Raw genomic sequence first — 26,312 nt, forward strand, 5'->3', positions numbered from 1 at the left:
TTTTACTTGATTAATATTTCATAGAGTATAATATTGAAACATGCTGCAAGTAATAGTCCTGTTTACATTTTTAATAACTTAATGTTAAATTATCTCAAAGGGTCATCAGTGATGAACATGACTGGGAAGGCATTAAAAAAGGCATCAGAGTTATATAAGATAATGCAGCTCACGGTGGTGGTGTTTGATTTACTGAAGCTTATAAATTCATTTGACTGAGTACTTGAATTTATTAGAAAAATTCAGTTTGTGAAGGTGAAGCAGTGATGGTTAAACATAAACCCACCTGTGCAAGTGAGGGCAGTATTTGGTTCTGGAGTAAGACAGCAAGAACTGTTTGTAAAATGAATCACTTTTTTACATCATGCCTTTCACAGCGTTTTATATGCCTACGCTGACCTACAGGCTAAACCACAGGGGACACTTAGTCACCAGTGGAGTGATGAGCCAGGGATGGGGAGTCTGCTGATGTGGCAGAGCCAGCCAAAACGTGACACTGCGGGAATGTGGAAGGGGGAGTGAGGCATGCTGGCTCCCAGCACTGTCCCAGCTGGAGTGCTCAGGTGGATCTTAGGTTCTCCGACCATGATCAGTGCTAAGCCACACGACAGCCAGCAAAAGACAGTCACTACTGTGCCAACTTTATTTATGGCTAATCTAAAATAGCCAGAAGTTAAGTCTCACGTGTTTAAATGCAACACCTTGAGCTATGTGTCCAGTAATGAACAGATTCATACTGCACCAGCAATTTCCTTCAACTCAGAGGAGTGTAAGGGACATCCAGAGTTTTTAAAGCTTTTTGACAGCCCTACTGGACTTTATTTTTCCCACCATGAGATTTTTATACATTTTCATCCTCATCCTTCTCATCTCCACAGTATTCTATCTTTCCTGACTGATCTTTTTTTTTGTGCCACTCTCTTGATGTGGACGAGGAAAATAAATTGTTAGACAAGACCTATCAGCGTAAGTGTTAATTAATTTAAGAGCTAACCTGGCTAACTTTGCTTGCAGACTGCGGGTTGAACGTGCACAAGCAGTGCTCCAAGTACGTGCCCAACGACTGCCAGCCAGACCTCAAGAGGATAAAGCGAGTCTATTGCTGTGATCTCACCACGCTGGTGAAAGCCCACAATACCCAGAGGCCCATGGTGGTGGATTCCTGCATTCGGGAGATCGAAGCAAGAGGTTTGTGTGCTTGGCAGAGCAGCAGGCAGTGAAATGAGGATGGCTTGAATTACGTGCTGAGCTAGAACATGGTGCTGTGCTCGTGTGCACTGAGGACAGGATGAGAAAAGGGGATTTTTAGTGTAGGTGATACATTGCTTTGCATTAGCTAGTAAAATTAAATCATGGCATTTCTTAATGCAATTCCCTGAAATGCTTTCTGAAAACATGTCAGAACATGTATTACGTTACATCCTGAAAGGGGTGAACTTTAAAGTGAACTTTTAAGTTCATGTTTATGTGTCTTTTTTTATTACTTTAACATACCTAGGGACACATCCAATTTCAAGTAATCAGTTTAAATCAAATCCATTTTTAATAGCCTTTACGGACATTGTGGGCAGGAGAACACAAGTGACTGGAAGTGACTCAGACAAGCAAGGTCAGGGGCTATGGTGTTTTGTGGTAGGACACAAACTGCATGGGTTTCTCATGGTGCTCAGTTATTGGCTGATGGATCCTGTGGCACAGGCAGCATGTCACAGCCAAAACTCAAGCTTGTGACAGGTTTTTATTAAACAGATGTGTGCCAGATTGAAGGAAAAGCATACTCCCTTTAATAATAATGTATCCCCTCTGTAATATTAATGTATTTTTCCTTTGGATAGCAAAGGTGCACGTTGTGCTGGCCAGTAAGCCACATTTTCCTGTTTGTCACAGCTTCAGCACAGGCATCTAATAATGTTGAATTCATGGCATCCCATTAATCTGCATAGCAACACACTGATACTAGCCATAGGGATTTCAAACCCACACATCATCTACTGAATTGACTGAAAGACTTACTAGTAAATCCCCTGCACTGCTCTGTAAAGCTCTAGCAGGATTATATCATCATTGCAGGGACAAATGGAAAGAATAGTGTGGACTAAGACAGAAGAGCTTTACTCTGATGATATAGCAGGAAGCTACATTGCATTTGAGATCTAATCACTTACTTGTACATTTATTGATTGAGATAAAATCTGCTGCTTGCTCTCCGTGTTTTCAACGTCTTTATATTTCTTTCCTTAATTGCCATAGAACAATGAAAGACTCTGATTTTGTTTTTAAGAAGACAAAGCATATTGGAACTTATAAGTAGGTTAGCACAGTGCATAGTTACAATAAAGGATTTTGGGATTGAAATGAATAATGTGTGTGTAATTTGGCTTGCTCTGCTGAGCTGTCCTGCATTTCATGTTGGTGTAGAGCAATGAGGGGAGAGTTGTGCAAGTGAGCAGATCTCTTGTGGTGAAAGAACTGTAGAAGGGATGTCCTGATGTGGGGAAGAACTGTATCCATCACATCTATCAGTTGTGTATAAGTAAAAGCTGACAGCAAAACAGGAACGAATTGTGCTCATAGAGAAAGGCAGTCTTTTACTTGCATTGCTATTTATCATTAGGCAACTGGTAAAAGGAAGGGAGACCTCTAAAGCTTTATTAATTATAGCCAAATCCAGGAAAATCTCCTACATAAAATGAATAAATCGTAATAACATCACATGTCTCACCATTAGCAAATTGCAGTATTTTTTTCTAATACAGTCAAATCAACCACGTACCTAACAAAATCAGAAAGTATAAATTCTAAAATGCTTTAATCCTTTAAAAAAATGTTTGACATCATCTTGATCTTTCCTTAACTGCTCCAGAGTTTCAGATTACAAATAACATCTTGCTACACTTAGTAGGTCTGTTGTTCTTTCTTTATTGTTCTTAAGCCTAAATATCTGCTGGTTACTGAACCTAAGTTAACAAGAACTTTTTTGTTTCAGGTTTAAAGTCCGAGGGCCTCTATAGAGTTTCAGGCTTCACTGAGCACATTGAGGATGTGAAAATGGCCTTTGATCGAGGTACACTGTTTTTTAATCTTGTACAGTTTTAATCTAAGCTTTCAGTTCTAGGACATTTCAGGTCTTTCCAGGTTTATATATGTACCATGGTAATGAAACTGACATAAGCAGAGGTACAGAAAGTAACCTGTCTTTTCTGAGTTTAAAGTGATCTATAGTCCTTTTCATAAGAAGAAATTATGTTTCATAGTTGGAAGGAATAATTAAACATGAAGTATTAGTGTGTAGAAACTTAAGTGGGGGACTGGATGATTGCTCAACCTAGCAGCACAGCCTAGGGTCTTATTTTAAGTGTGAGCATAGATGGTACCAGGGGAAAGTTGTTAGTCCTGTCTTTAATAGACTCAGTACTTTACAGGGCAATAATCTATTTATGAGTTTAAGGACCAGGAGCTCCAACTGGGATGTCCTCCTGCATGTAGCCCTGTAGAAAGCACTGCACCACTGTGCATGTCATTGCATCTGCACAATAGATGAGAGGGGCATTGAGGAGATCAGTTGTACAGCATATTGAAAAACTAACCATTAAAACACTGCCTGATTACCATCCTCATAGCCCTTCTGAATTGATTGAGCTGATTATGTTGGTTCTGGTTGTGCACACAGTCTTTGCACACAGGACTAACTGTAAGTGTGTATGTAAGTGAGCACAGGGTAGGGCCTCCATCAATACAAAATTTGAGAAGTTACATGAATATTCTTCACATTTCCCATAAACGGTGCTTTCCTTCCTATTTACTTTGTTCAGGTACTGCCTCTGCCATGGTAGGGAATAGGGTCAGGCACAGCCCTTTGACCACAAGTCCATGGATACAGGGAAGGTCCAGGTCAAGCCAGAGAGTCAGCTTGTGAGTCAGGGTACTGCCCAGAAGGGTGGATGGCCCCACACCAGCATTGTGCAGCTGGAGACAGCTGTGATGTCACCCAGGCAGGGATTGAGGGCCCCGGGGGCCCATGGGCAAAAGATGCGGGGCTTCTGGGGAGGCTACACTGGCCAGCAAGGTCTGTGGGTGGCACATCTTACACTTGCTGTGCCTGAAGATTTTTTATTTGGAGGCAGTTTGTCGTGCAGACATCTCTGTAAAGAAAGTCCAGCTAGGAATTTCCAAATTGGCTGTTTTCATCCTGAAATATCCTTTAAAAAATAAAACATATTTTAAAATATGTTGGATGCTGCAATAGTGAACATATGCATACACACACGTAGGTCAGCCACTCTTTGGGCCAGAGAGATGCACAGTGATATGACTGCTATCATGGCAAGATAGTGTTCCAGATGTGCCACATGTAGCAGTGATCCTGGGAGGCTCACAGTCCTCACAGGTCCCATTCTGCTCCCTGCAGGTAGATCTGCACTGGCAAAACCTTCTTTTCTGTGTATTAATTCTCCTCTAAGTGTACCAATCTGGATGAAACTCAGAAGGAGAGGCACAGGTTGTTGGAAGAAAGCAGATTTAAATTTATGTCTGAGCATGACTTCAACACTGCTGCAGCTGTAGTTCCTTTGCAAATGCTTTGAACCACTGGAACCACTTCAGTTTATTGCCTATTTATTAAGTATACTCCTGGCATAATTAATGGCAATACACACTTGGATGAGACCCACAGCAAGGAAGAAAGTGTGATTTAGAAAGGCAGCAGCACCTAGAAACAGGAAGAGGAAGGTGACTAGCAGTACTAGATTTCCAAAGGAAAAAAAGTATGGATGAACATGAAGGCAGAGAAAGCAAGAACAGAGTTTGTATACAAAGGCTGTGGGCAAGACCACAGGGCAGAAATTGACCAAAATCTGTGTCTTCGTATTTTTTCACAGTGTCATGAAGGGAAAGGGCTAAGAAAGGAAAGAGTGTTGCCATGAATAAAAAGGCATGAATAAAAGCAGCATAATAAAGAACATAATCCTGTTATGGGATAGAGGACTAGAGTATTGCAGAGACTAGAAGCTGACAACTTCCAACACTTTCCTGTTTTGAAAACGTTTTCTCTCTGAACTGAGGTGGAAAAGCGGGAAAAGTTGAGAGTTTTTACAGGAAAGGATTTAAAGAAAAACAAAATAGTTTTTTTTGTTCTGACTTGTGAGCTGTACAGCTTGAAGGTTGTTTTCATCTGGCAGAAATTCGAATTGGCAAGATGTTTCCAACCTGAGAGCTCAGGGCTTGCTTCCCTGACAGATCCTTACAGAGACAGGGATGCCACCCTCTCTTTTGCATCCCAGCCACATAGGTAGGAACACTGCTTTTCTGTTGCCCTGTTGACTCTTCTCGTATTAGAAGCCAGAACAGCATGGAGTGAACTATCCCAAGAATGAGGGTTATCCCATTCTCTGTCCCAGCTGAAAGAGCTGGGAGAGGAAGGATCTGAGTGCCAGCTGACAGGTCTTTTCTTCAACACCACCTGGAAGTTTTCTGTTCAAATTTAATTTTCTGCCCAGAAAGTGAAGTTTGTGAGGGTTTTATAGAATTCGTATTTCCATATTCACTACAGAAAATTAACTTAAAAAAAAAAAAAGTAAATGACAGAAAACTTAAAACTACAGGAAATTAACTTTTTTGTGGGGGAGGATAGTCAAAGGAGATGCTGAGACCAGGGGTATGAACCAGAGAATAGAACTCTTTAATCTAATTGATAGTCTTGGCACACTACTGGAGGATGTACACTGGCCAGGAATAAATTTCATTTAACAGTTTAAGGACCATATTTTAACCATCTGAAAGCAAGGCTTTGAAACAACCTTCTAGTAAGAGCAGGGATAAAAAATATTAGCTAGTTTTATAAATGGAAGTTGCAGGGTTTACAAGAAGGTCTATGAGAAGAAGTGCCTGCGGTGGCGGAACACTGCACTTCAGCATTCCAGAGGTCCCTCCCTGCCCATCATTTCTGAGTCAGTCCCCAGGCATCTGGATAAAATTCCAGGACACTTTCACATCTCCAGAAATACAGCGTTTAAGAACAGGGATTGAAAACAGACAGGCAAGGAGTCCTCCCATTGTAATGCACAGGATGCCTCCTCCAAATAATGCCATCAAGTGTTCTGGTTCCAAGCTCCTCACCAAGCCACAGGGCCAGAAGACAGCAGGATACAGTAGGATGAGGCATGGGAGCTGACTTGGCTGTGGGAGACCTCTCCTGCTGATCTCATGTGCAGCTGAAGGGGTGCAATGAAGAGCAGCCAGCCCTCCCTCTGACTAATTCTGCCTTGACAAAGAGGCAGTCACTTGGTGCTTCCAAAGAATTACAGCAAGAACAGAGAAAAGCTGCCATCTCCGGAAGAGAATAGCACCCCACATATTATTACTTGGGCCAAATGTAGCTGGGATAGTTGATTTTAAAAAACGGTGAAGTTGGTCCTCATCTGATCTAAACTGCTTTCCAAAGCCCAAGCAGTGTAAATACCCCTACTGTAAATTAGCATTAGGCTCTCTGAGGCATTGACAATGTTCCATTTTAGTGATTTTTGTAATGAGAAGGAGGGGAATAATGTGGATTTATTTAATCTGGTGAATGTTGGTGCTGTAGAATGACAGTTGCTCTCTGTCAGCATTGTTGAGCTGTGGCGTTGTGGCATCCAGAGAACACCCATTGTGCATTTCATCCACAGAGCTGCCATTGTCACCACCACATTCTGTCCCCCCACTTGTTTGTACTACTGGCTGGTACAACACACTTGCTAAAAATACTATGCTGTTAAATATTACATGAGTACTTAGAGGCATCCTAACTCATACTCTTTTGCCAGTGTAGCTGCAAACCTGTCAAATGCCAAATCCAAGAAAAAACAAAAAGAAGCATGCTAGAATGGTAAAGTTTGTGCAATTAAAAAAAACATCTAGGAGGAAGAAACTTAAATAAAATCTAATTCAGTATTCAGTGAGCATGGGTGAGGCTTCAAGAATGTAATACTTATTCTATTTCATTCTGTAATGAACAGCAAGGTTCATTTCTGTAATTGAACAGATAATTTCTATGGCATCCAAAGTCAGCTGAAACCTTTAAGGAAAAGAATAAAAACTTTATTTTTCTTGAGATACTCAAATTTCAACATAATGTAACTAAATACATTGAGAGTCAAACTAACAAAGAAAGAGAAATTTGGGGGTTTGGGTAGAATTAGGTTTGTAAAGCTGAAACAGACTACATGTTTGTAATCCAAAATATTAAAAAAACGATATTAACATATGGATGCTGCAATGATACTGAAAAAACCAACTACAATCTGAAAAAATTCCTGTATTGAAGAGTGAAAGAAATTATTATGGTAATGCAGAAGGTACCATGTAAACCACATGTAATTCATATATGCATGCACACACCAGTCCCTACCTACCTGCTACAAAAATGTGCAGGGTATATTACAACGGAAGTATTGCTGGGCTTACTTTAAAATGAACTTCAGTGCATTTCCAGTGGATGTATATTTGTCTCTGAAGAGAAGAGTAAAATCTTTGACTCATGAATTCATAAGTTTTCCTATAGTAAGCACATATGTAGATAAGAGGTGTGTTTGAAGTACCCTGCAGTTTGAAGTACCTCAAGCTGAAGTGCCCCTTTAAGGAAGCTTGCTGGGCTGCTTTGCAAAAGTCCTAAATAAATAACACTTCCATTTAGTGTACTGGTGACCTGGATAATAGATGTAAGCTTGTGCTTTGCTATATCTGTTCTGATGCAGCTGCTGGCTCCTTGGAGGTATCTGTTTTCAGTGGAGCATTTTGAGTGCTCAGTGTCCATCAATTAAATAGAGCTCTCCACACAAAGCTTTACAAGACTAATGCTACCATGCCTGGAATGTGTGGATTAAACAAAAGATTGGGGCAGTGTAAACATCCTCCTAGGGCTTATTGATGCTGTATTAAATTAAATGCTGATGGATGCATTCAGACTGCTCAGCTGCATCAAGAAAGGCTGTTTGTTTTAAACACTTAAGCATATAATCTCCTCTTGATGAGAACATGTAGTGCTATTAGTCTTAATGAGAATTATGTGCATACATCGGACAGGACGTACCCCTGCAAGATTGATGCCATAGGTTTGTATAAAATGTCTGCAATCAATATAAACTCTTTTACTGTGCTGTGAAAGCCTTTATCTCCATCTTGGATGCCATGTATCAAGCTCCACCACTCATCTGTCTGTATCAGGCCACGTCCACAAGCACTGTTACTGTAAGACAAGCAAGGCAATGGCTTTACAGCATGTCAGCACCGTGGTGGTAACAGCCCAAGTTTGTGCCTGCATCTCCTGGCAGACACAGCAAATCCCTCTCAGGCAGGCAGAACCGTGCATCACCCCACTTAATGTGTGGTACTCACCTGCCCTAAGGGAAGCCTCGTGTCCTTAGCTGAAGGGTGGGAAATAGAACTACAGGTTATAACCAATCTCCAAGAAGCCTGAGGTAAAGCTGGAGGTTAAATGCAGGCAGCCACACCCCCTACTTGACCATCTTTCTACTGCAAGACCACCGAGATGGACGGGTCCCAGGAGGGGAGGACAGCAGAATTTCCTGATATGGAGAAAAATGTGGGTATGAGGGTACTAGGTAGTACAGAACTGACATAGCCATTTGAACTTGAAAAATTACAGTGATCCTGCCTTGCTGCCACTTTTTATAATTTCACTCACTGCAAGCCAGGACTTTTCAGCAACACTTGTAAAATTTAAGCTCAAATAGTAATAGAGTTCTGACTAACTATTATATTGTGGCAAACAAAATGTATGTCTTTTTAGATGCATAATTCATCTGTTTAGCATTTCATCCAAGTATCCATATTAATTTTAAAAAATGTGATGCACATTTCAGAATAATCTTATAGCTAAATGCCTTAGTCTGTCTATTTAAATTTAAATAGATCTTTGCTATAAATAAATAAGTCTAATATTAAGACATTAGAAGATAGCAGAAAATAAGGCAGCTTTCTTTTCAGCTAATCACTATAGATAGGTTGGTACAAGATGTGCAAGATTTGGATGTTTCTTGATTTTTCCTACTGGTCTCCTTAGGGTCATTGGAAATTTATGTTATTTCTCTATGCCTCTCTTTGGAGAGATGAAAAAATGGTTCATACTCCTATGCACCTATCTGCAGATGGAAAGTATGATGTCAGAAGAAGTTATTAATAGCTTGGTTTCACTGAATAAATGGGCTAAATGCAAGAAATACATTGTTAACATAGTTTTTCATCCAACATTAAAACAGCATGTTTGAGGTGGTACACTGCAGATACGGATGCTGTAATCACCAGCCCCTCCAAAAGATACAAGCAAATAAATTGTTTATTAAAACATAAAGAAACCACCATTCCTCATTGATATACTGTAAAGTTGGTTAAATATATTGCTATATATTCTCATTTAAGCCTTCCAAACACTTTCAGGTTGATTTTCTTGTCAGGTTGCACACTATAAATCTGACTTAAAAGTCTAGCCTTGCTTCAGTCAAAATTAGGATGGCTTTAAACAGATCTCTTCCTCCTTTCCTAGATGGTGACAAGGCTGATATTTCTGCCAGTATTTATCCAGACATAAACATCATTGCTGGAGCACTGAAGCTATATTTCAGAGACTTACCAATTCCTGTGATTACTTATGACACCTATTCCAAGTTCATAGAGGCAGCAAGTAAGTATTGCTTAGCATTTGTACCAACCTTTATTTACATTTCCCATCTGTAAAGCTGTCCACGTTAAAGGAAAGGACAAAAATCCTGGAAAAATGGGTGCTGTCTTCATTCCTTCTCTGTCATGTCCTTTATTCAAGTGAAGCTTTTGCCTGATTGTTCATCAGATGGGATATCATACAGGTTAAAAAGATAAAGGTAAATGTCTGGTGTCAAAATAACCGACTAGTATCAGAGAGTGTGGTTTCAGCGTCTTTTTGTATGTCAAGATAAAAAAATAGGGTAAATCATGCTTAGATTTTTAGAAAGGGATTGTCAAACAGTTTTAAATGAGCACTGATGCTCAGTATATATAGATATCATTGCTACCTATATATTTAAATACATTGACAAATCTTGAAGTAATTCCAAGTCATTTCAGTCTCTAGCTAAACCTACATATACAAGCATAGTCTCCTATATAGCCACATTCCCATCCAGTTTTGAAGGCTAATGGAAATAATTATTTGTAATATTTTAAAGGGACAATTCTGGGCAGAATAGTATTGTGAAGCACTTAACAAAGCTCAGGTTCTGTACCTATACAGAACTGTCGATAGAGCTACAGACCATGGAGATAACTTCTGGTCAATCTTTGTTGCTGATATATTTTTAAAGCCTTTTTTGTTTTTTGTTGGTTTTTTTGAGGATGCAGAAGTAGTTGAAAAGAGTCACATTTATGAGTGCAATATTTATCCCTGCAAGCACAGTCAATGGCTTGTAAATGATTCCATAATAATAAGTTATCTTCCTGATTTATTGCTGTGTACACATGAAAAGCCCTATTAACATTAATCCTGTTTGGTGTTTTTACAGAAATCTCCAATCCTGATGAACGACTAGAAGCAATACATGAAGTGTTGATGTTACTCCCTGCTGCTCACTACGAGACACTTAGATACCTAATGATTCATCTCAAAAAGTGAGTTAATTGACATGCAGGGTAATTCTTGAAGAGCTTGACAATTTTCTGCTTTGAAAGAGAAATATTACAGAAAGTCCTAATAAAGCTTCCATTAGGGCACTGCCACTAAACCAATAATGCCACAGATAAGCAGACAAGCTGTTTGTATAAGTGCATATAAGCTGTGCACTTACATAGCACAGATCCTTTCGCTGGCTTATTATTGCAAACCTTTCAAGAGTTAATTGACATTTGTCACGCTTCTCTAAGGCAGATAATATCTGAAAAATACCGAATGGTGGGTACTCCAGAGATGTGCTGCTGTGAGGCAGCACTTGAACATGCTTTGCTTCTGCCTCCCCTTACCTCCTGTTTTGCCTTCTTGAACAATAACCCTAAAAGGAAAGAGCTGTCTCTTATGAGTTGTTTGCTCACATCACAGTAAGCCAAGAATCAAATAGGGCTTATTTTTATATGACTAGTAAAAGTAATACAGGTCCCAGTTATATCTCTCTTGGTTTTAAACTTGTTCTGCCTCATTTGCTTTCCAAAGCTTCTTTAGGCATACATAAGACATCCATGAGGGGCTTCATAAAGCTTCATAAGGAATACAAAATTTTCAAAAGTGCCTAAATTTAATTTTTTAAGGTACTTAAGATTGTACTTCCAAGTTTCCCAAGTTTTTAGCTAGGTACCTAGAAAAATTAAGGACTGCTCCAGAGAGGGTCCGTCACTTCCACTCATTTCAAGCAAAACTGTCTTTCAAAACCATGCTAACTCTATTTGCTGTTTTGAGTATCTACATGTCTCAAGAGGTCTTCTTTGTAAAGTTTTAAAAACTGAAGCTGAGTACAGACTAGTGATGTCATCTCAAAGCAGGCCTTCATTTATGGCTATATTGCCCAAGTTATTCCTTGTCTCTAGTTAAACTTTGCTACTTGGAAACAACAGAAAAAGGGATAATGGAAGAATAAAGCTACTCACTTTTATTCAGAAAATCATTGATCTCTTCTTAGTTGTCCCACTACCTGCAACACAGTCATAAATGTGGAGTACTTCCTGGGTTTCATCTGCTCTATTCTGCACTATTAATGGCAACCTAAAAAGACCTCAATTCCCATGAAGCTGCATCAGAGAACTTCTGCAAAGTGCATTTCATGCTCTATCAGGTTCTCATTATGCAGAGACTTTTCCTCATTTTGAATCAGCTCAGGTCATTACAACTGAGTAATTTTTCCCCTTGATGGCACATTACCTGGGCATGCAGGAGCTTCTTTGGACTCTGCAGAAATGACATCTGCAAATACCCACCCTTGGCTGTACATAAGCATGGACAACTGATGATAACTCACATTAGCTTTCAAGAAGGCTGTGGAGGCTGTAGAAAAGTGACCTGCACACAGAATCAGTACTTTCATGTCCTGGCAGCAAATTTTTAATTTGCCTTCCTGCTTCTCATGATCTGCAGTCCAGGCTTTGGTTCAGCTGTTGAGCTGGACTACTGATGAGGCAAAGAGTCTGAAGTGCTGGTTAGGCTTTCTCTCTCAAATATCTCCATTTGTAATGCAATGCCATGCAATGAGTTTCCTCTCCATTCCCAAATTGTAGCTTTTAGTGTCTTCATGGAAATCGAGTGCACGTCAGTTCCTGTAGAGAAAGTTGGAGAGATCTGAATGTGAAAGAGGAAAGAATCATTAAGGTTCAGACTATGCAGTTCTGTAGATTAAACACAGAGTTCCAACTTCAGCTCCCTAGGACTCTTCCTGCATGGATAAAACATGCACCATATAAGGGAGTCTCTGCAAGGACTGCAGGGTCACAGCCTCTACACCACTTCTGTTTTTCAACTGGAAAGAAACTCCAGAGATTTTGTTAAAATCACAGGAAAATCCAGCAGAGGACAACATCAGCAACAAAAAATGAGTTTGTCAGTCAATTAATTACCTTTCTTTTTGCTCAAAATTGAAGGAAATGCAATAGCATGAGCAGTCCCCCCTGTGGTGAAATACATACAACTCCATCCACACTAACATTGCAGTCAAGCTCTGAATCTTCTCTGTGTTCACCCCAGCTGTGCAGCAAGCCCCACACTCCTGAACAGAGGTGCTAGTAAGATCTGTGTAGCTTTGCATAGCTGTCGAACATCTGTGCTGCATACACTCACAGAGGGAAAGCAGAGTGTCAGACACTTGCACAGAGGTGGCTTCAGCTTTGCAGCCTTGGTTTGTCTTTGCTCCCTGCAAAGCACAGCTGATATATGTGCTAGAAGATGAGGATGCATCTGTGAGTAGGGGCACTAATGGATTTCTGTCCTGAAAGCAAAGAGGAAGAGCATTTTTCTGTGGCAGAGCCATTCTTTTCAGAGGGATAACAACAGAAGCAAAAGCAAATCATATGAGTATCCTGCAAACAAGGGAAGACCAGAGTACTTCTGATTTCAGCCACTTTGTGCTCCCCTGGTGGCATGAGTGAATCCACTCACAATGCCCAACTGGGAATTGCTATGGCTAGGGAAGGTCTCAGCTGTTCCCAGGAGAGGTGTCTACAAAACCAGATGTGCTTCACCCTGGCAGAGTAGTCGTATGAAGGAGATGTGGAACGTTATCCAGGCTGCACTTCTCACAGGAAATGTCTGGCCCATGACTGATCAAGGACCAAGGATGGTGGATGGATCAAGGGACTGTGGCTGTCCTACACTGCAGTGCAAGAGCATTCTCAGGACTGAACTCAACATGCCACTCAAATAGGACATCACTGATGTGATCCAGTTACCTGGAGGGAAACCTTGAGAACGCCTTGCATTTTCCAGCAGACCTGACTGATTTTCCAGTCAGGGCTGACTTCTCTGCCAATCCTTGGTGCCCTTTCTTTGCTCCAGCCACAAGCAGTGCATCTATTCTTGAATTTACATTGTATGACCTATGTCAGCAAACAAAACAGCCCGGGCTCTTCCCTGAAGTGCTTCTGTTCTCTGTCAAGGATAGATGGCACTTATACAGCCTGATTTAAGCAGGTGCAGGATTCAGCCTACTCCCAAAGTGTAACGAGTAGTTGGAATCACTCAGCTTCTGGCTGGCCTGAGGCAGCCAGCAAGGCAGAACGTCCATGTGAAGGGATGGGTTCCTGCAGGCTGCAATCACGTCTGAGAGCATCGGTAGTCTTAGGAAAATCCATGCCTGTATTTGTGGAGCACACCCACACCCCCTGTGTGATACACCCCGAGCACAACCTGCCAGAGAACTGCAGTTACTGCAGCATACAGGACTGTTCCATACATCTTCATTTAAATCATGATTATGCTTTTTAAAAAGGAATCACCACTAATTATTACACCCTAACAGACAGTCACATGGAAAAATCACTGAAGAGGCCCATGAGAGGTGTTTAAAGGCACTAAAAATCGCAGTCCCACCGTAGCTGCATTGTACTTGTTGTGGAAACAGTTATTATATCGAGATAAAGTAAAAATTGCTACTGAAGAAAGTCTATGTATCAGTGCTTGATGTGAAGCAAGACTACAGAAAAAGATGCAGATATTTTGTACTTTTTTTCTGGGAAGTAAGCAACTAATTATTTACTTTTTTTTCTTCTTTTTTTTTTTTTTCTATTTTAGGGTTACCTTACATGAAAAGGAGAATTTTATGAATGCTGAAAACCTGGGAATAGTGTTTGGACCTACTTTAATGAGACCTCCAGAGGACAGTACCCTTGCTACACTGAATGACATGCGGTACCAGAAGTTAATTGTGCAGATTTTAATAGAAAATGAAGATGTTCTCTTCTAGTCAGAGAGGCATATCTTCAAAGCCGTTTGTTTTAAGATAATTAGTCTGAAGGAAAAACAAAATTTCTTTAAATTTTTTTAAACAGAAAGGAAGAGTTCCTTGACTGCACTTCAATTTCTGCAAAGTTGCAGATGGATGCCAAAATGTTTAGGGAAAGCCTATGTCTCATAGACATATGCCTCTTTGTAGAAGGGAAAAAGAAGGTCAGAAAAAATCCTCTTACCTTGTATCTTTTGCCTTGCCTCAGATGTATATTTGTTTTGAGAAGTTTCAAACAATTTTATTGTTAACTTATTAAAAAACACAAAACGTATTTTAATATGGCTAGAGAAGCAAAAAGGTACTTAATCAGTGTTACTTGTATACACTTATACATTTCCTTCTTCATGAGACATAATTATATATGTCAATTGTGAAACAGAACCTATATTATAAAGATATTTTTACTTTACCTAGCTGAAAGAATGGCATTTTATTTTAGCAAACTATAAATCAATGCGGTGCATTGATTATTTTCACGTAATTCTTTCTTGCGTTTTTGCTATGATATATTCAAAACAATTGCCACTAATGCAGTATTATCCTGACATACCTCTTCTATTGCAAGTATTTTAAAGGAGAATACCTTTCTTGTGCATATTTCAGCTTTCCTTAGGTTTCTTTGCATTTAGGCACTAGCATCCTAGGATTGTACACTTCTAGCCATTTGCTATTTCCCAAAACATAGAGTATTTTCTCTCCTTTTTTTTTTTTCTCCCATGTAAAATATGGTCTTGAGAATTTTTTAAAAGTCCTGGTGATAGTATCAGTTTCACATGCCAGATTTTTCTTGGATTACAGTAATATATAAATTACGTGATGCTGGGACACTGGATATTTTCTGGCCTTGTTGAAAGTCAGCACTTTTTTGGGTGAATGATGAAGGATTTGGTTTTTCTGTAAAAATTGAGTTATGTTTTGTCATGTTTCTGTATTTATAAATGTACAGTCAATCTGCTGAAATTGTAGGTATTTATCTTGAATGTGTTTCCTGATGGTTTGTTTAAAAAAAAAAAAAAAAAAAAGAAAGAAAGAATGTGTAGGACATGTGGGAGCTGGTAAATTTAATTATTACCAAATTTTAATATTTTTCTCCCCTCACAAACATTGACCTACAGAGTTCGTAGTCTAACTGCAACTTATTCCTAATGTTAAAACTGTTTCTCAGCATGACATGTTTGCAAGCATAGAAAATCAAAATACTTTACTACCAAACTCAATTTTCAGTACAAAAAATATTCTAATACTCCCTATCTTGATCATTTGTATCATATGCTTGGTAACTCAGTGATGCAGTTTCCTGAATTATTTCAGGGAGCACATGTTTCTATTCAAATTGAAAAATATGTGTAACTATGATAATGAAGAGAGGTAGAGAGTATGACTGTAAATTTGTGGTCTTCTAGAGAAATAACTAAGGGCTAGATAGATTAACCCAGATTGCAGAGCAAGTGCTAAATAGTCTGAGTTCCCAATACTTCTATCTTCCATAGATCCTCCTGCCTTGTACAGGACTATTTGTTGTAGGTTATGTACTACTTAATACTGTCATAAAAATGATCTGGAAATGGTTTTATTTTGTGAAGTGAAATATGCTTTGTAATTTATGATAGTGTAAATGGAAGGAAAAAAATCCCATTAAATGTGTTAAAAGAGTTTTGGTGTCTGTCACTGACTACACGGCAAGCTGCCAAACAAAAATCAATTGCTAATTATCATTCTGACATTGCTGGAAACTTTCCTGCTCAAAATTTTAGAACAATTTCACTGCATGTCTCAGTTTCAGATTGGCACTTGGTTGCCCATACTACTACAGACCAAGCTCATGCTCACATTTATTTTCAGAGACCACCCTGAACCACTTCTATGCAAAACTTCAAGCAAGCAATTAATCCCAGCATCAATCTAATCAATATCCAAGAATCAATGCCATCATCAATGCACTCTTGAACACAGACATTTGACTAACAATGGTTTTCTTTATATTTTTTTCTGGTCAGTTCTGTTATGAGTTGGGTTTTTTTAAGGTAGCACACAGGCAGCTTTAGCTTGTCTCACCATCTGGAAACTCCAACACATGTCCCATCTTAAGGATTTGATGACAGTACAAGGCAGTGTGCCTAGAAACACCATGCTTAGTATCTGGAAAGCAATAGTTTTTAATATGTTGGACAGAGGGATAAGTATGATTCTACATCTTAAAACACAAACATCTACTAAATTGTTCACGTTTCACTTGGCTAGCTGATAGCTGATATCCGGCATCCTCGGGGCACACTGAGCACGGAGGTGAAAGGACTGTGTCCCCTCCACACCTCATTGGTGCCACCTTGTGCTGTGCCTGCTCCATCTCTTGTGTCGGACTTGCTGTGGCCATCAGCTGCAAGGCTGAGGTCAGACCATTTCAGTCACCATTTGAGGAAGTAAAAAGGCAGCAGACTTCCCTCTGCAAAACTGACTGCTGAGACAGTAGAAGAATCATGGTTACTTTTAACAGAAACCTATAATCCAGTACACAGGGAAAAAAAATGGGTCTGACTGGATTAAACCAAATCCTTCCCTTTGTTTCAAAGCATTCAGCAAAAGCATAATGACTTAGCACACATGAGGCACTAGCAGCAAGTACTGAGAGTCCTTTGGAAGATGCTCCAGGAGGCTGTGTGTGAGCCCATGTAACTTCCCTGATAGGTCATTTCATCTTGAAATGTAGAACCCAGCTCTGCACCTCTGGGAGCAGGTGAGGCACCGGTGCCTGCAGTGGATCCTGCCTGCAGCCAGGAGTTCAGCAGAAACCTTGTTCCCCTCCAGCTATTGGAGAAGGCCTTTGATGAAGCAGCAAGTCCTCTCCTGCAGCCACCCACTCCAAATTCCCATCTGCCATTCAGCTGTCCCCATGTTCTGGGTGCCACTCTGTATGTACACCCTCACAGCAACTGGGGTGAGACAACTTGCCTTCCATAAAGCAGAAGTACCTTAGCCACAATCAGTGAAACATTACATCAAAGGTATGTTAATGGTTTGCAGGTGGTAGCTTTCCAGAGTGCCGTGGAACAGTTGAAATCTCTTTTTTATACTCATCTTTGTGAGACTCCTTGCTATCAGGTTTAAGTGTTTGAAACTCAACAAGGAACTGAGCAAAGGAATTGTTTTCTGACCCCACCACGCTGGAGACAAAGCAGCATGCTCTGTGTATGACTCCAAGGCACACACACCCTGAGAGGGCACTGGACAGGGAGCTGTCAAAGGCTTTCCTCAAATGAGACATCAATTCTGGGCTCCTCCACCCAGACACCAGTTGCTGAGAAACATAATTTTATCTCTCCTGCTGTAAATGCTATTGGAATTGGACAAAGGATATAGAAGCTGCTGAGGAAGAAGAGTTTGTGGGAGGGAGGGGGAAGAAAGAGAAACAAAGTGCATAGTAAAGACAACTTTTTTTAACATGAAGTTACAAAGTACAAAGTATATAAAGCTTTGTTCTCGACTCTCTGCTTTGAAAGCTGAGGTCAGTTTAAGCTACAAAACAGGTCTAACAGAGCACAAAGCTGAGTGAATTGGAACCACATTCATTTTATTTCTAAGGAAGAGGTAAGACTACACTTTTCCCCACACATAACATTCTCAAAGCTCATACAACATTTGAGTCTTATTGACAGAGACAGTGGTGCAGGGGCACTTAGCCTAAGACTCTGGGAATGAATGTATCAGGTTTGGGGTCTCTTCTGAACCAAAGGTTTTGACAGATCTGGATGCGTATTACTGGGAAATGTAGTACACAGGAAGGAGAAGGGATTGCAGGTGTGGTATTGGGCTAAACTCTGGGCTTAGTGAGACCTTGGAGAAGTGCTGGGAATACCTGGAGTAATAAATAGCTGGACTAAATCATAGAATAGTTTGAGTTGGAAGGGACCTTAAAGGCTATCTAGTCCAACTCCTCTGCAACCTCCCTGCAGGAGCCTGTCTGGCCATCTTCTTATCTCTTTTATTGGCAAGTACAGAGTGAAGTTCTGCAGAAAAGAGAGGGGAAATGTTGCAGTGCCAATAACAGCCCTACCCATAACCCAGGACTGAAAGCACAAAACCTCTTTGAGTAGGGAGGTAGTTCACAAACACCTAGGAAAGAAGAATGCCATCTAACTGGATCTTCAAAGCAGAATTACATTGCTATCCCTACAGCTATCTAAAGGGAATGAAGAGGCTATAGGGCTAATAGAGATAAGGGTGAGAGCATCAATACACTTAATGTTCTTTAGCTGTAGAGATTAATTCCTTGATTAAAGATAATGGTTAAGATTCAGAAATCTGAACCTTAGGGAGCTAAGATTATTGCTAAATGCTCCAGGGCCTGCAGATTCAGGATATCAGTAGATCCTTATATGGGGGCCATCCTTTACATTATCTTTCTCCAAAGGCATGGTGTTCTGAATATAACTATGCTGATGCTATAGATAGTGCCAGGAATGGGCGTTCACAGCCTGAAGGACGTGGATTATTGCAGAATGTTTTAAGGACTGCAGTTAGGAAGAAAGCTCGTGTCAGATGGAGCAAGTGCTTTGTAAGCTACAGTAGAAACGAAGAGCTGCTTATAAGTAGAGAAATTGTCGGGGTTCAGTTTACAGCAGATTTGGGGATGGCACAAACCAAGGTTGCCAGTGGAAGCTGGTTTTTCATTGCAGGGCCTGACAAGGTGCCAGTCAAAATATTCACTCTTTTCTTGAAAGTATGAGCCATTTATTACCACTAAAAGGAATGTTAGAATGAGGAGTCGGGTTAGATGTAAGGTTTGGAACTGCAGATCTTGAAGAGCATAGCTTGCTGACAGCCATATTTGAAGATACCTTAATTTCTGTTCTACTGTGGGACATGTATGATGATCAATGTGCATAAAAATCCATATTAATTACCACATGCTGCTGCCCAAGAACTTCAGGAGACTAGGTTCCATAGGTATCCATAACATCCATAGCTAACAGTTAGGTTAGGTTAGGTTAGGTTAGGTTAGGTTAGGTTAGGTTAGGTTAGGTTAGTAATCCAAATAGTGAGGATCCAGTATTGTCACTACAAGCTGTACAGTCCTCAGTATTAGGAATGGGGATGAAGTCAGTAAGAGGCTGTTGTTCATGGTGGGGTTTTTGTTGTTTCAGACATGAGTGTCACAGTTACAGTGAAAGTAGGAATTAGGAACAGACCTTGGAAATCTAAAGCCTTAAAGACTGAGTGGTTCTCAAAGTTGTGAAAACTGCAGCATGTTGGTATCACTAGTGATCAGCTCCATCTTTCCATACAATGTGTGGATTCTCTAGCTAAGAATAGGAATATTGGATGAACAGACTTTTTTGTAAGGCCTTCAGAGCTAGGAAGGGTACTGGTGTCAATAGTCACCATATATATATCTCCATATTTTTCTGATCTGCTGAAGCAATATGACCTTAGTTTTATCTTCAGATACTATAAGGGTGAAAGAGAAAACAAATTTTAGGCGTTTGGTATTCAAACAACCAGACTGAGTTTGCTGCTGGACATACAAATATAAGAATAGGGCTGGTGTCAGAGACTGGCTGTGAACTGAAAATTTGAGGAGCTGTGTTTATGGTCTGCTTTGATGAGGTGTTGGACCTTCCTTGTAGCTATAGGTGTTTTAGGTAAAGTTTCAGAATTGGTTGAGTTCTGAAACATTTATTCATGTAGCTGAACTTCCCATTGAATGATAATGAGCACTAGCACTAAGCTAACACCTTGCATTCCACAGGACTAGATCCCTTCACAGAGCTACCTTAGGGCCCATGTAAATAAGGATATTGTCTGCCCTAGTATTGGAGGTAAGATCAGAAAACTTAAGACTGCATCTGAGTCAGTCAATAAAATGCAGTCAAGGCAATCATGCCATGCCCTATCCATATTACATTGTAGTTAAATGAGGTCCTCTCAGGGGTCCACGGTGTCACCTGTGCCCTTTGAGACTCATTTTTTTTTCTAGAGGTGCTGATTCAAAAATTGTGCAAGGGTCCATTATAAAATGGTTGGAGTCCCTCCTGTGGTTATTATGGTAAAAGCTAAGATTTGAAATGCTGCTAGCACATGGAAATCTAAATCTACAAGAAATTAATTACTGCTGGCTTCTTCTGCATTGGCAGCTTGACACAAATGGGAGACAATTGTTCATGTGGTCTTTTCCTGCACACAGTGGTCCAGTGGTTTAAATTAATGTTAACATTTAGGCTCTGAGACTTAAGAGTTCCAAGAACTGTTTTTAATGCTGAATGTTAAAGGATCAACTTGTGCCAGCAGGTATCAGTGTTGCTTTTTATCTTTTTTTTCTATGAGCCAATTGCTCACCTGTGTATCAGAGAAGGGTTAAGAGTTTAATTGAAACTTGAAGATACAAATGTTGAATATTTCTCGGAATATGAACCTTAGCAGAGCTCTGCTCTCTGTAGGTGCCAGTGCCATGCTCTTTCCTGTTAGCATGAACATGTCTTTGGCCTTAACATTAGTATTTGAGAAACCCAAGTTTCAAATATCCAGTATATTTCCTGGATGGTCTGGGGTTTCAGGGTAAATGAGAGCTCTGACAGCAATATTCACTAGTGTGTGTTATGCTTCTGGGGGTTCCCTTGGTAGAATTGTAACTGCATTTAATATCAGAGCTTTGGAAGCCAAAGGGTTCCATGGTGTTGGGAAGGCTGATGTCTGCAGTGGACCGTGCCTCTCTTGTCCTGCCAGTAGAGATGGATCCCCTCAACACAATTAGATAAGGGTATGGTTTGACAATCCAAGCTTTCCAGAGCCCAGTTTCAACATAAGCACAGAAGGGTCTGCAAAGTTTGGAAAAGGGACAGTGGGAACTACAAGAAGCAGTATTTTTTTTTCTTCACTGCAGCAACAGTTAGGGGCTGTAAATAAGATTAATTTGACATTAAAATCAGTCTTTGAGAATCTAAGTCTTGAAAATACCAGGATATTCCTGAATTTTGGAGAGCCTGCAGAATTATGAAGAAACTTTTGTCAGTATGGTCCAACTGTACCCAAAAGGAGCATGTTATAGTGTAAAAAAAGGCCCTACCATTTTATTTTGCAGTGTACCAGGGCATCTGCTAGAATCCTGCACAGACACCCTAGCTGGGACTATAAAACTCCACTGCTTTTTATTCCAGCCTCCTGCAAAGACAGAACAGAATTTAACTGCAGCAGTCTTATTAAATGAATGTGCTATCCAACTTCCATGCGTTGAAATAGGCAATATGTTATTTACTTTTCTGTTTAAATAAACACTGTAAATATATGTGTACTGAAAGAATGCAACAAGTACTGTTGCAGCAAGAAAGGGAGAGAGCATACATTTTCACTGTCAGAGTTGTTTTTGTATAAACACTAACCTTAGTGACAGTCTTGTGGAACAGCATGTTGTGACTTTCAAAAGCAGAGCAGGTTTTGCTCTCCTCGTGCACCACCACAGACTCATGCAGGCAGCATCCTCCCACTCCCACGTCTTTTACAAAGCTTTCCAACCTGCTTCTCTCTTTTCAGTAGACTGCTTTCAGTACACTGTCAAAAAGGAAAAATCTCTCATTCTAGGACTCTTTGAAATGGGTTTAACTGAAAAAGAAACACACTGATTTTATGCAAGTTTGGCATTCTGTGAGCTAAGAGGTCAGGCGTATGGTAATCAAAATAAAATAAATACTAAATGTTTTGTATTAGTCTTTTTGCAGAATGAAAGTTGTAAAAGACAACTAGTAATGTTTTCTTGTGAAAAGAGCATTTAAAAATAAAAAGTACCTTTATTTTTACATAAATTCCCTTTTTCCCTGGCACTTTCCTGGGACACAAGATAGGGAGAGACGCTGGTGTTCTCTTTCTCTACAGATACAAGTGAGTAGCAAAGCAGTAGGTCATAGTCACAAGAAGAAACTCGACCCTGTGGTCTGCTGCTGTCCTTGGCCCAAGAGAGCCTGATGCCCTTGTGCTTTGTGTCTTGGAAAATGTTAGTTGCTTACTTGTTAGGAGGGAACGTAAAGGCCATCTTTTATCACTGTTAGTGTTTTATTCCTTAAGATAACTTTTTTTCTGTTGATTTTAATTAGTAAGATAGACACTTTCAAGTGTATGCTTCCCTATCCAAAAGCCTTTACCTTTGAAGAGGGCAATCTATCGAGTAAGGTAAGTGCATACCCCAAGCTCCTCTCCCTCATTAACCTCAGCATTCACCAATTTCAATAGCTCTTATCTTTATGGGCTATTCAGTGAAGCTGCAAGTAGCACAAGATGATCTGCAAAAGAAGATGAGGCTGAAATATGATGCTTTCACACACTCCAGCACCATCATAGGCATCCTTGAGTGGTTGACTGTGTAGTTGATGGGTAGGGTGTTAAGGAATCAAAAGCGTATTACATGGCATAGTTCTCCAAAGAACAAATCGTCACTTTTAACATATAGTGTGGCACAAGCAAATATTTTTTTCTCCTTTCTTGAATAAAAGGAGAATTAAAAAATCCCGCAAAGTGGTTTGTATGGCCGTATATTCATCATCACACAGAAAGTCTAAGTCCCAATACTAAGTCATACAAGTATCACTATTTGAATACAATCAGTATCAGAATTTGAATACAAGTATCAGACTACACCGTGTGACCTACAGCGACATTCAGTTTTTTAAAGAAGGGCAGTTAACCACAATTCTATTTTCTTCAAGGCCAGAAAACACCCACCCACGCACATCCATCACGTGCACAAACAAAAGGCAGTGATATTTTGTTTCAGCTTTACACGCTGGCAACACCGCATCCATCAGTCCTCGGCAGCCCCGGATCTCACGCCGCTGCCTCACCTGCCCGAGGCTCCTCCTCCTCCTCCTCTTCCCCGTATCTCTCCACCGCCAGGTCTCTCTGCAGGGGATACCAACCCTCCTCCCTGGACTCGCACCGGCCCCTCCAGCCCCGCCCCGCTGGAGCCGGGCAGGTGAGCGGGAGCCGCGGGGCCCCGGGGCTGGCCGGGCCGCCGCTCCGCCCACAGGGGCGAGCCGGCACCTGCTACCTCTCCGCACCGCCCCGCACCGCACAGCTGCTGCCCTCCCTCCCTCCCCGCCGGCCGGGCACCGCAGAGCCGTGCGGCGGCCGCGCTTCCCCGGGGCAGGAGCGCGCTCCCGCAGCGCCGGGCGGGCGCCGCAGGTCAGTGTCGCCTCCCGTACCTGTTGCGCAGGGAGCCGGCGGGGCGGGGAGAGGAGGGAAGGAGGGGGTGGAGCGAGAGGAGCCCCATCGCAGGAGCCCCATCGCGGGAGCCTCAGGACGCGCCGGGCTCCCGGCCTCGTCTCGCGGGGAGGCGGCAGCCCCAAGGTACCGGACCTCGGCTCTGCTTGTGGGTACCGGGGTGGCGAGTGCAGGGAGCGGGTGCCGCGGCCCGGATCCGGGGCGTCATTTACCTGAGACTGAACGAGCCGCGCACGGAGGCGGGCGGCGCTTCCGAGCCGCTGGACGGGGCGCGGAATGCTCCCGCCGTGCCCGCCGGCGCACGACCCGTCCCTCCCCGCGGGCAGCGCTCCCCGGCGCCGGGCACAGCTCCCCCGCAGCACTGCCCGTTCCCCGGGGACGAGGGGTCCCGGCGCAGACCGAGCGGGGAGGCGGCGTGCCCGGCTGCCAACCCGCCCTCACTCTCTTCCCCCCGCAGGAGCCCGAGATGGCGGACAGCGCCGCGGCCACCGCCGCTCCTCGGCCCGGCGTGAAGGGCTCGGCGGCGCCCTGGTGGAAATCGCTGACCAGCAAGAAGAAGCACAAGGAAGCGGCGGCAGCCCCGCCGCACCCCGTCTCCAGCGAGATCCCCGCCGACACCCCTAGCCCCGACGGCCGGGAGGAGCAGCCCCCTCCCCTCGGCAGCGCCGACGCCGCGGGGAGCGTGGTCGGCAACCGGCGGAGCCTCCGCGTGTCCCACTCGGGCCGCTTCAAGGAACGGCGGAAGGTGCGCACCTCGCTGCTGGCCGACAGCCCCGAGGTCTTCGACGGCGGCGGCGCCCCGGGCCATGCCACCCAAGGGGCCGAGTAGCCCAGGAGGACCTTGCCGAGGAGCTGCCACTGGATGGGTGGCCGGAGAACTGGCGGGACAGGCAGCCGCAGTCAGTGACTGCTCCAGAGCTGGGCTTGGACCCACGGGTGACACACGGGCAGCGGCTCCCAAACCCTGAGCGGACCCTGCGGGGAGCCCGGCACCGCTGCCAGGCGAGGCAATCGCGTGCTGTGTTACATGAACACCGCCAATACCAACCCCGCGGATGACGGGACGATGTGATTGTCTTTTTAAAAAACCACAAATAAACACCCCACTCCCTGTACTGTGGTGAGCGGACTGAAAGGTGCTATCCCAAGGCCTATGATGGGGTCTCTGAATCTTCCTTCCCGCAGCCCTTGCCAGGAGCCAACGCGCTGACTCTGAGGCCTGTGACCCAGCTCCTTCTGGCTCTCAAGCCGAGGAGTCGCTTTGCTGCTTTCACCTCACGAGCTGTCTTATCCAAGGAGGGGGGGAACAAAGTGCTCTTATCTAATTTCAGGGCCGAGGACCTCCGGCGCTGCCGACAGCGCGCCTGTCCTGCTGTTATTCACAAACACATCCTCCTTCCCCCACGGGGGTCAAAAGAGAGGTATTGTGAGGGGCAGGTCTTGCCTTCGCCCATGTCCCACATCACATTTACATGTGGAAAAGGCAGGGCCGTGCTGGAATTCTCCCTCTTACTGTGTAATACTAAGCAGGTGTTTCAGAGTCTGGTCCCTCATGGCTCTGTTACAGAGGGAGGCCCATGCTGTCTAGCAATTCGCACTATTTACCCAGGGGATACGTGATTTTTGCATAATCGGTGTTAACTGGGATAACGAAGGTCCAATGAAGAAATTGTGGGATAAGACGTAAACATTCTTCTAGGAAATGAGAACAAGTCTGGAGAGCGCAAGCAGGGTTTCAGTTCTGATGTGGAAATAGTCTTGGGCACCACTGAAAGTTTACTGTGTCTGAAGTTTCTGAAGCAAGGTTAAGTGTCCCAGGATTTCTTCTGATGGTGAGATAATGTGCTTTCACTCAAGTGAAAAATCTGCTCCCTCTAAGAGCTCATGGGTTTTTGGACAAATAATATAAGCCAGATTTGTACTGGTGTTGTGCCTTACAGAGCAAAATCAGCTAAAAATACTTGGCAATTAAGCATTTCTTGATAGTAAGTGGTGTAGCAACAACGGACTTATTTATTTTAAATGCATTTGCAATATACTTTATATTGTTAAAATTGTTTTAGAGTTTTTCTGAACATGAGATACTACATAGTGGCAGGCACTGGAAATTATTTCCTAACAGTCAAGTATTATGCAGTTATGATTTTATTTGGTTGCAACTAATCATTTGAGGTCAATTAAAAATAAAAAGTGACTGGAAAGGAAATAAGAACTAAGTTCCAGTTGAAAATATGGATTAAACCAGCCACTGACAATCACTGAAATGTTGCACTAGATGCTGGGCAAGTGCTCCCTGGTTCAATGTGCACAATAATATGTAATGAACCTTGAAAGCTCCTGTGCAATAAACTCAGGCAATGTAGCTGCTGAGGTGCTCACTGGTCATTCACTCCTTCAGACTCTGGAACCTAAGGACAAAGGGACTGTATCTGTATCATCAAATCTATTTCCATGAAAGCTTTGCTTATATTTTTTTTTCCCCCCACCCAGTATGTAGATACATGCTTTAAAAATTTAATTTAGCAAAACTACAAGGTACTGGATTTGGACTGCCTTTTTATGTTTCTAACTCCATGCTGACCAAGCAAAGGTCTGGGGTGGAGGGAGGGGAGCTCTTTAAGCTTTCTCCTCAGAGATGCTTTTCTTATGGGAGGCCTCTTCAGT

The 26,312-nt window shown here is 42.2% G+C and overlaps 2 protein-coding genes and 1 long non-coding RNA gene across 4 annotated transcripts in view; 2 read left to right on the forward strand and 1 right to left on the reverse strand.

The window, feature by feature from the left end:
- Positions 1–16,097, forward strand: part of CHN2 (chimerin 2) — a 157,029-nt gene extending 140,932 nt beyond the window's left edge. The window contains exons 9-13 of the mRNA XM_014894045.2: positions 1,015–1,188; positions 2,987–3,064; positions 9,539–9,676; positions 10,530–10,635; positions 14,231–16,097. Coding sequence (XP_014749531.1) covers positions 1,015–1,188; positions 2,987–3,064; positions 9,539–9,676; positions 10,530–10,635; positions 14,231–14,402 — 668 coding nt within the window. The 3' untranslated portion in view covers positions 14,403–16,097. The remainder of the gene's footprint in view (positions 1–1,014; positions 1,189–2,986; positions 3,065–9,538; positions 9,677–10,529; positions 10,636–14,230) is intronic.
- Positions 1–23,394, reverse strand: part of LOC148225142 (uncharacterized) — a 56,798-nt gene extending 33,404 nt beyond the window's left edge. Inside the window, exons 1-4 of one of the 2 annotated variants that reach the window (XR_015803143.1) lie at positions 23,270–23,394; positions 21,818–21,986; positions 8,371–17,804; positions 1,186–8,221 (exon numbers count right to left, since the gene is read on the reverse strand). This is a non-coding gene — a long non-coding RNA (uncharacterized LOC148225142). Of the gene's footprint in view, positions 1–1,185; positions 8,222–8,370; positions 17,805–21,817; positions 21,987–23,269 lie in introns of those variants that run through there. The other variant, XR_015803145.1, reaches the window with a different exon arrangement.
- A 720-nt stretch (positions 23,395–24,114) lies between these two features.
- Positions 24,115–26,010, forward strand: PRR15 (proline rich 15). The gene has a single exon (XM_014893525.2). It carries the CDS (start codon positions 24,115–24,117, stop codon positions 24,475–24,477), a length of 363 nt encoding a protein of 120 aa, XP_014749011.2. The 3' UTR covers positions 24,478–26,010.
- The last annotated feature ends 302 nt before the right edge of the window (positions 26,011–26,312 follow it).

This window comes from Sturnus vulgaris, chromosome 1 (assembly GCF_052056855.1).
Source record: "Sturnus vulgaris isolate bStuVul1 chromosome 1, bStuVul1.hap1, whole genome shotgun sequence".
Taxonomy (NCBI): domain Eukaryota; kingdom Metazoa; phylum Chordata; class Aves; order Passeriformes; family Sturnidae; genus Sturnus; species Sturnus vulgaris.

Bases quoted from the DNA above. Each gene is read 5' to 3' on its own strand.
- PRR15 (XM_014893525.2), top strand. From the start codon at position 24,115: ATGGCGGACAGCGCCGCGGCCACCGCCGCTCCTCGGCCCGGCGTGAAG.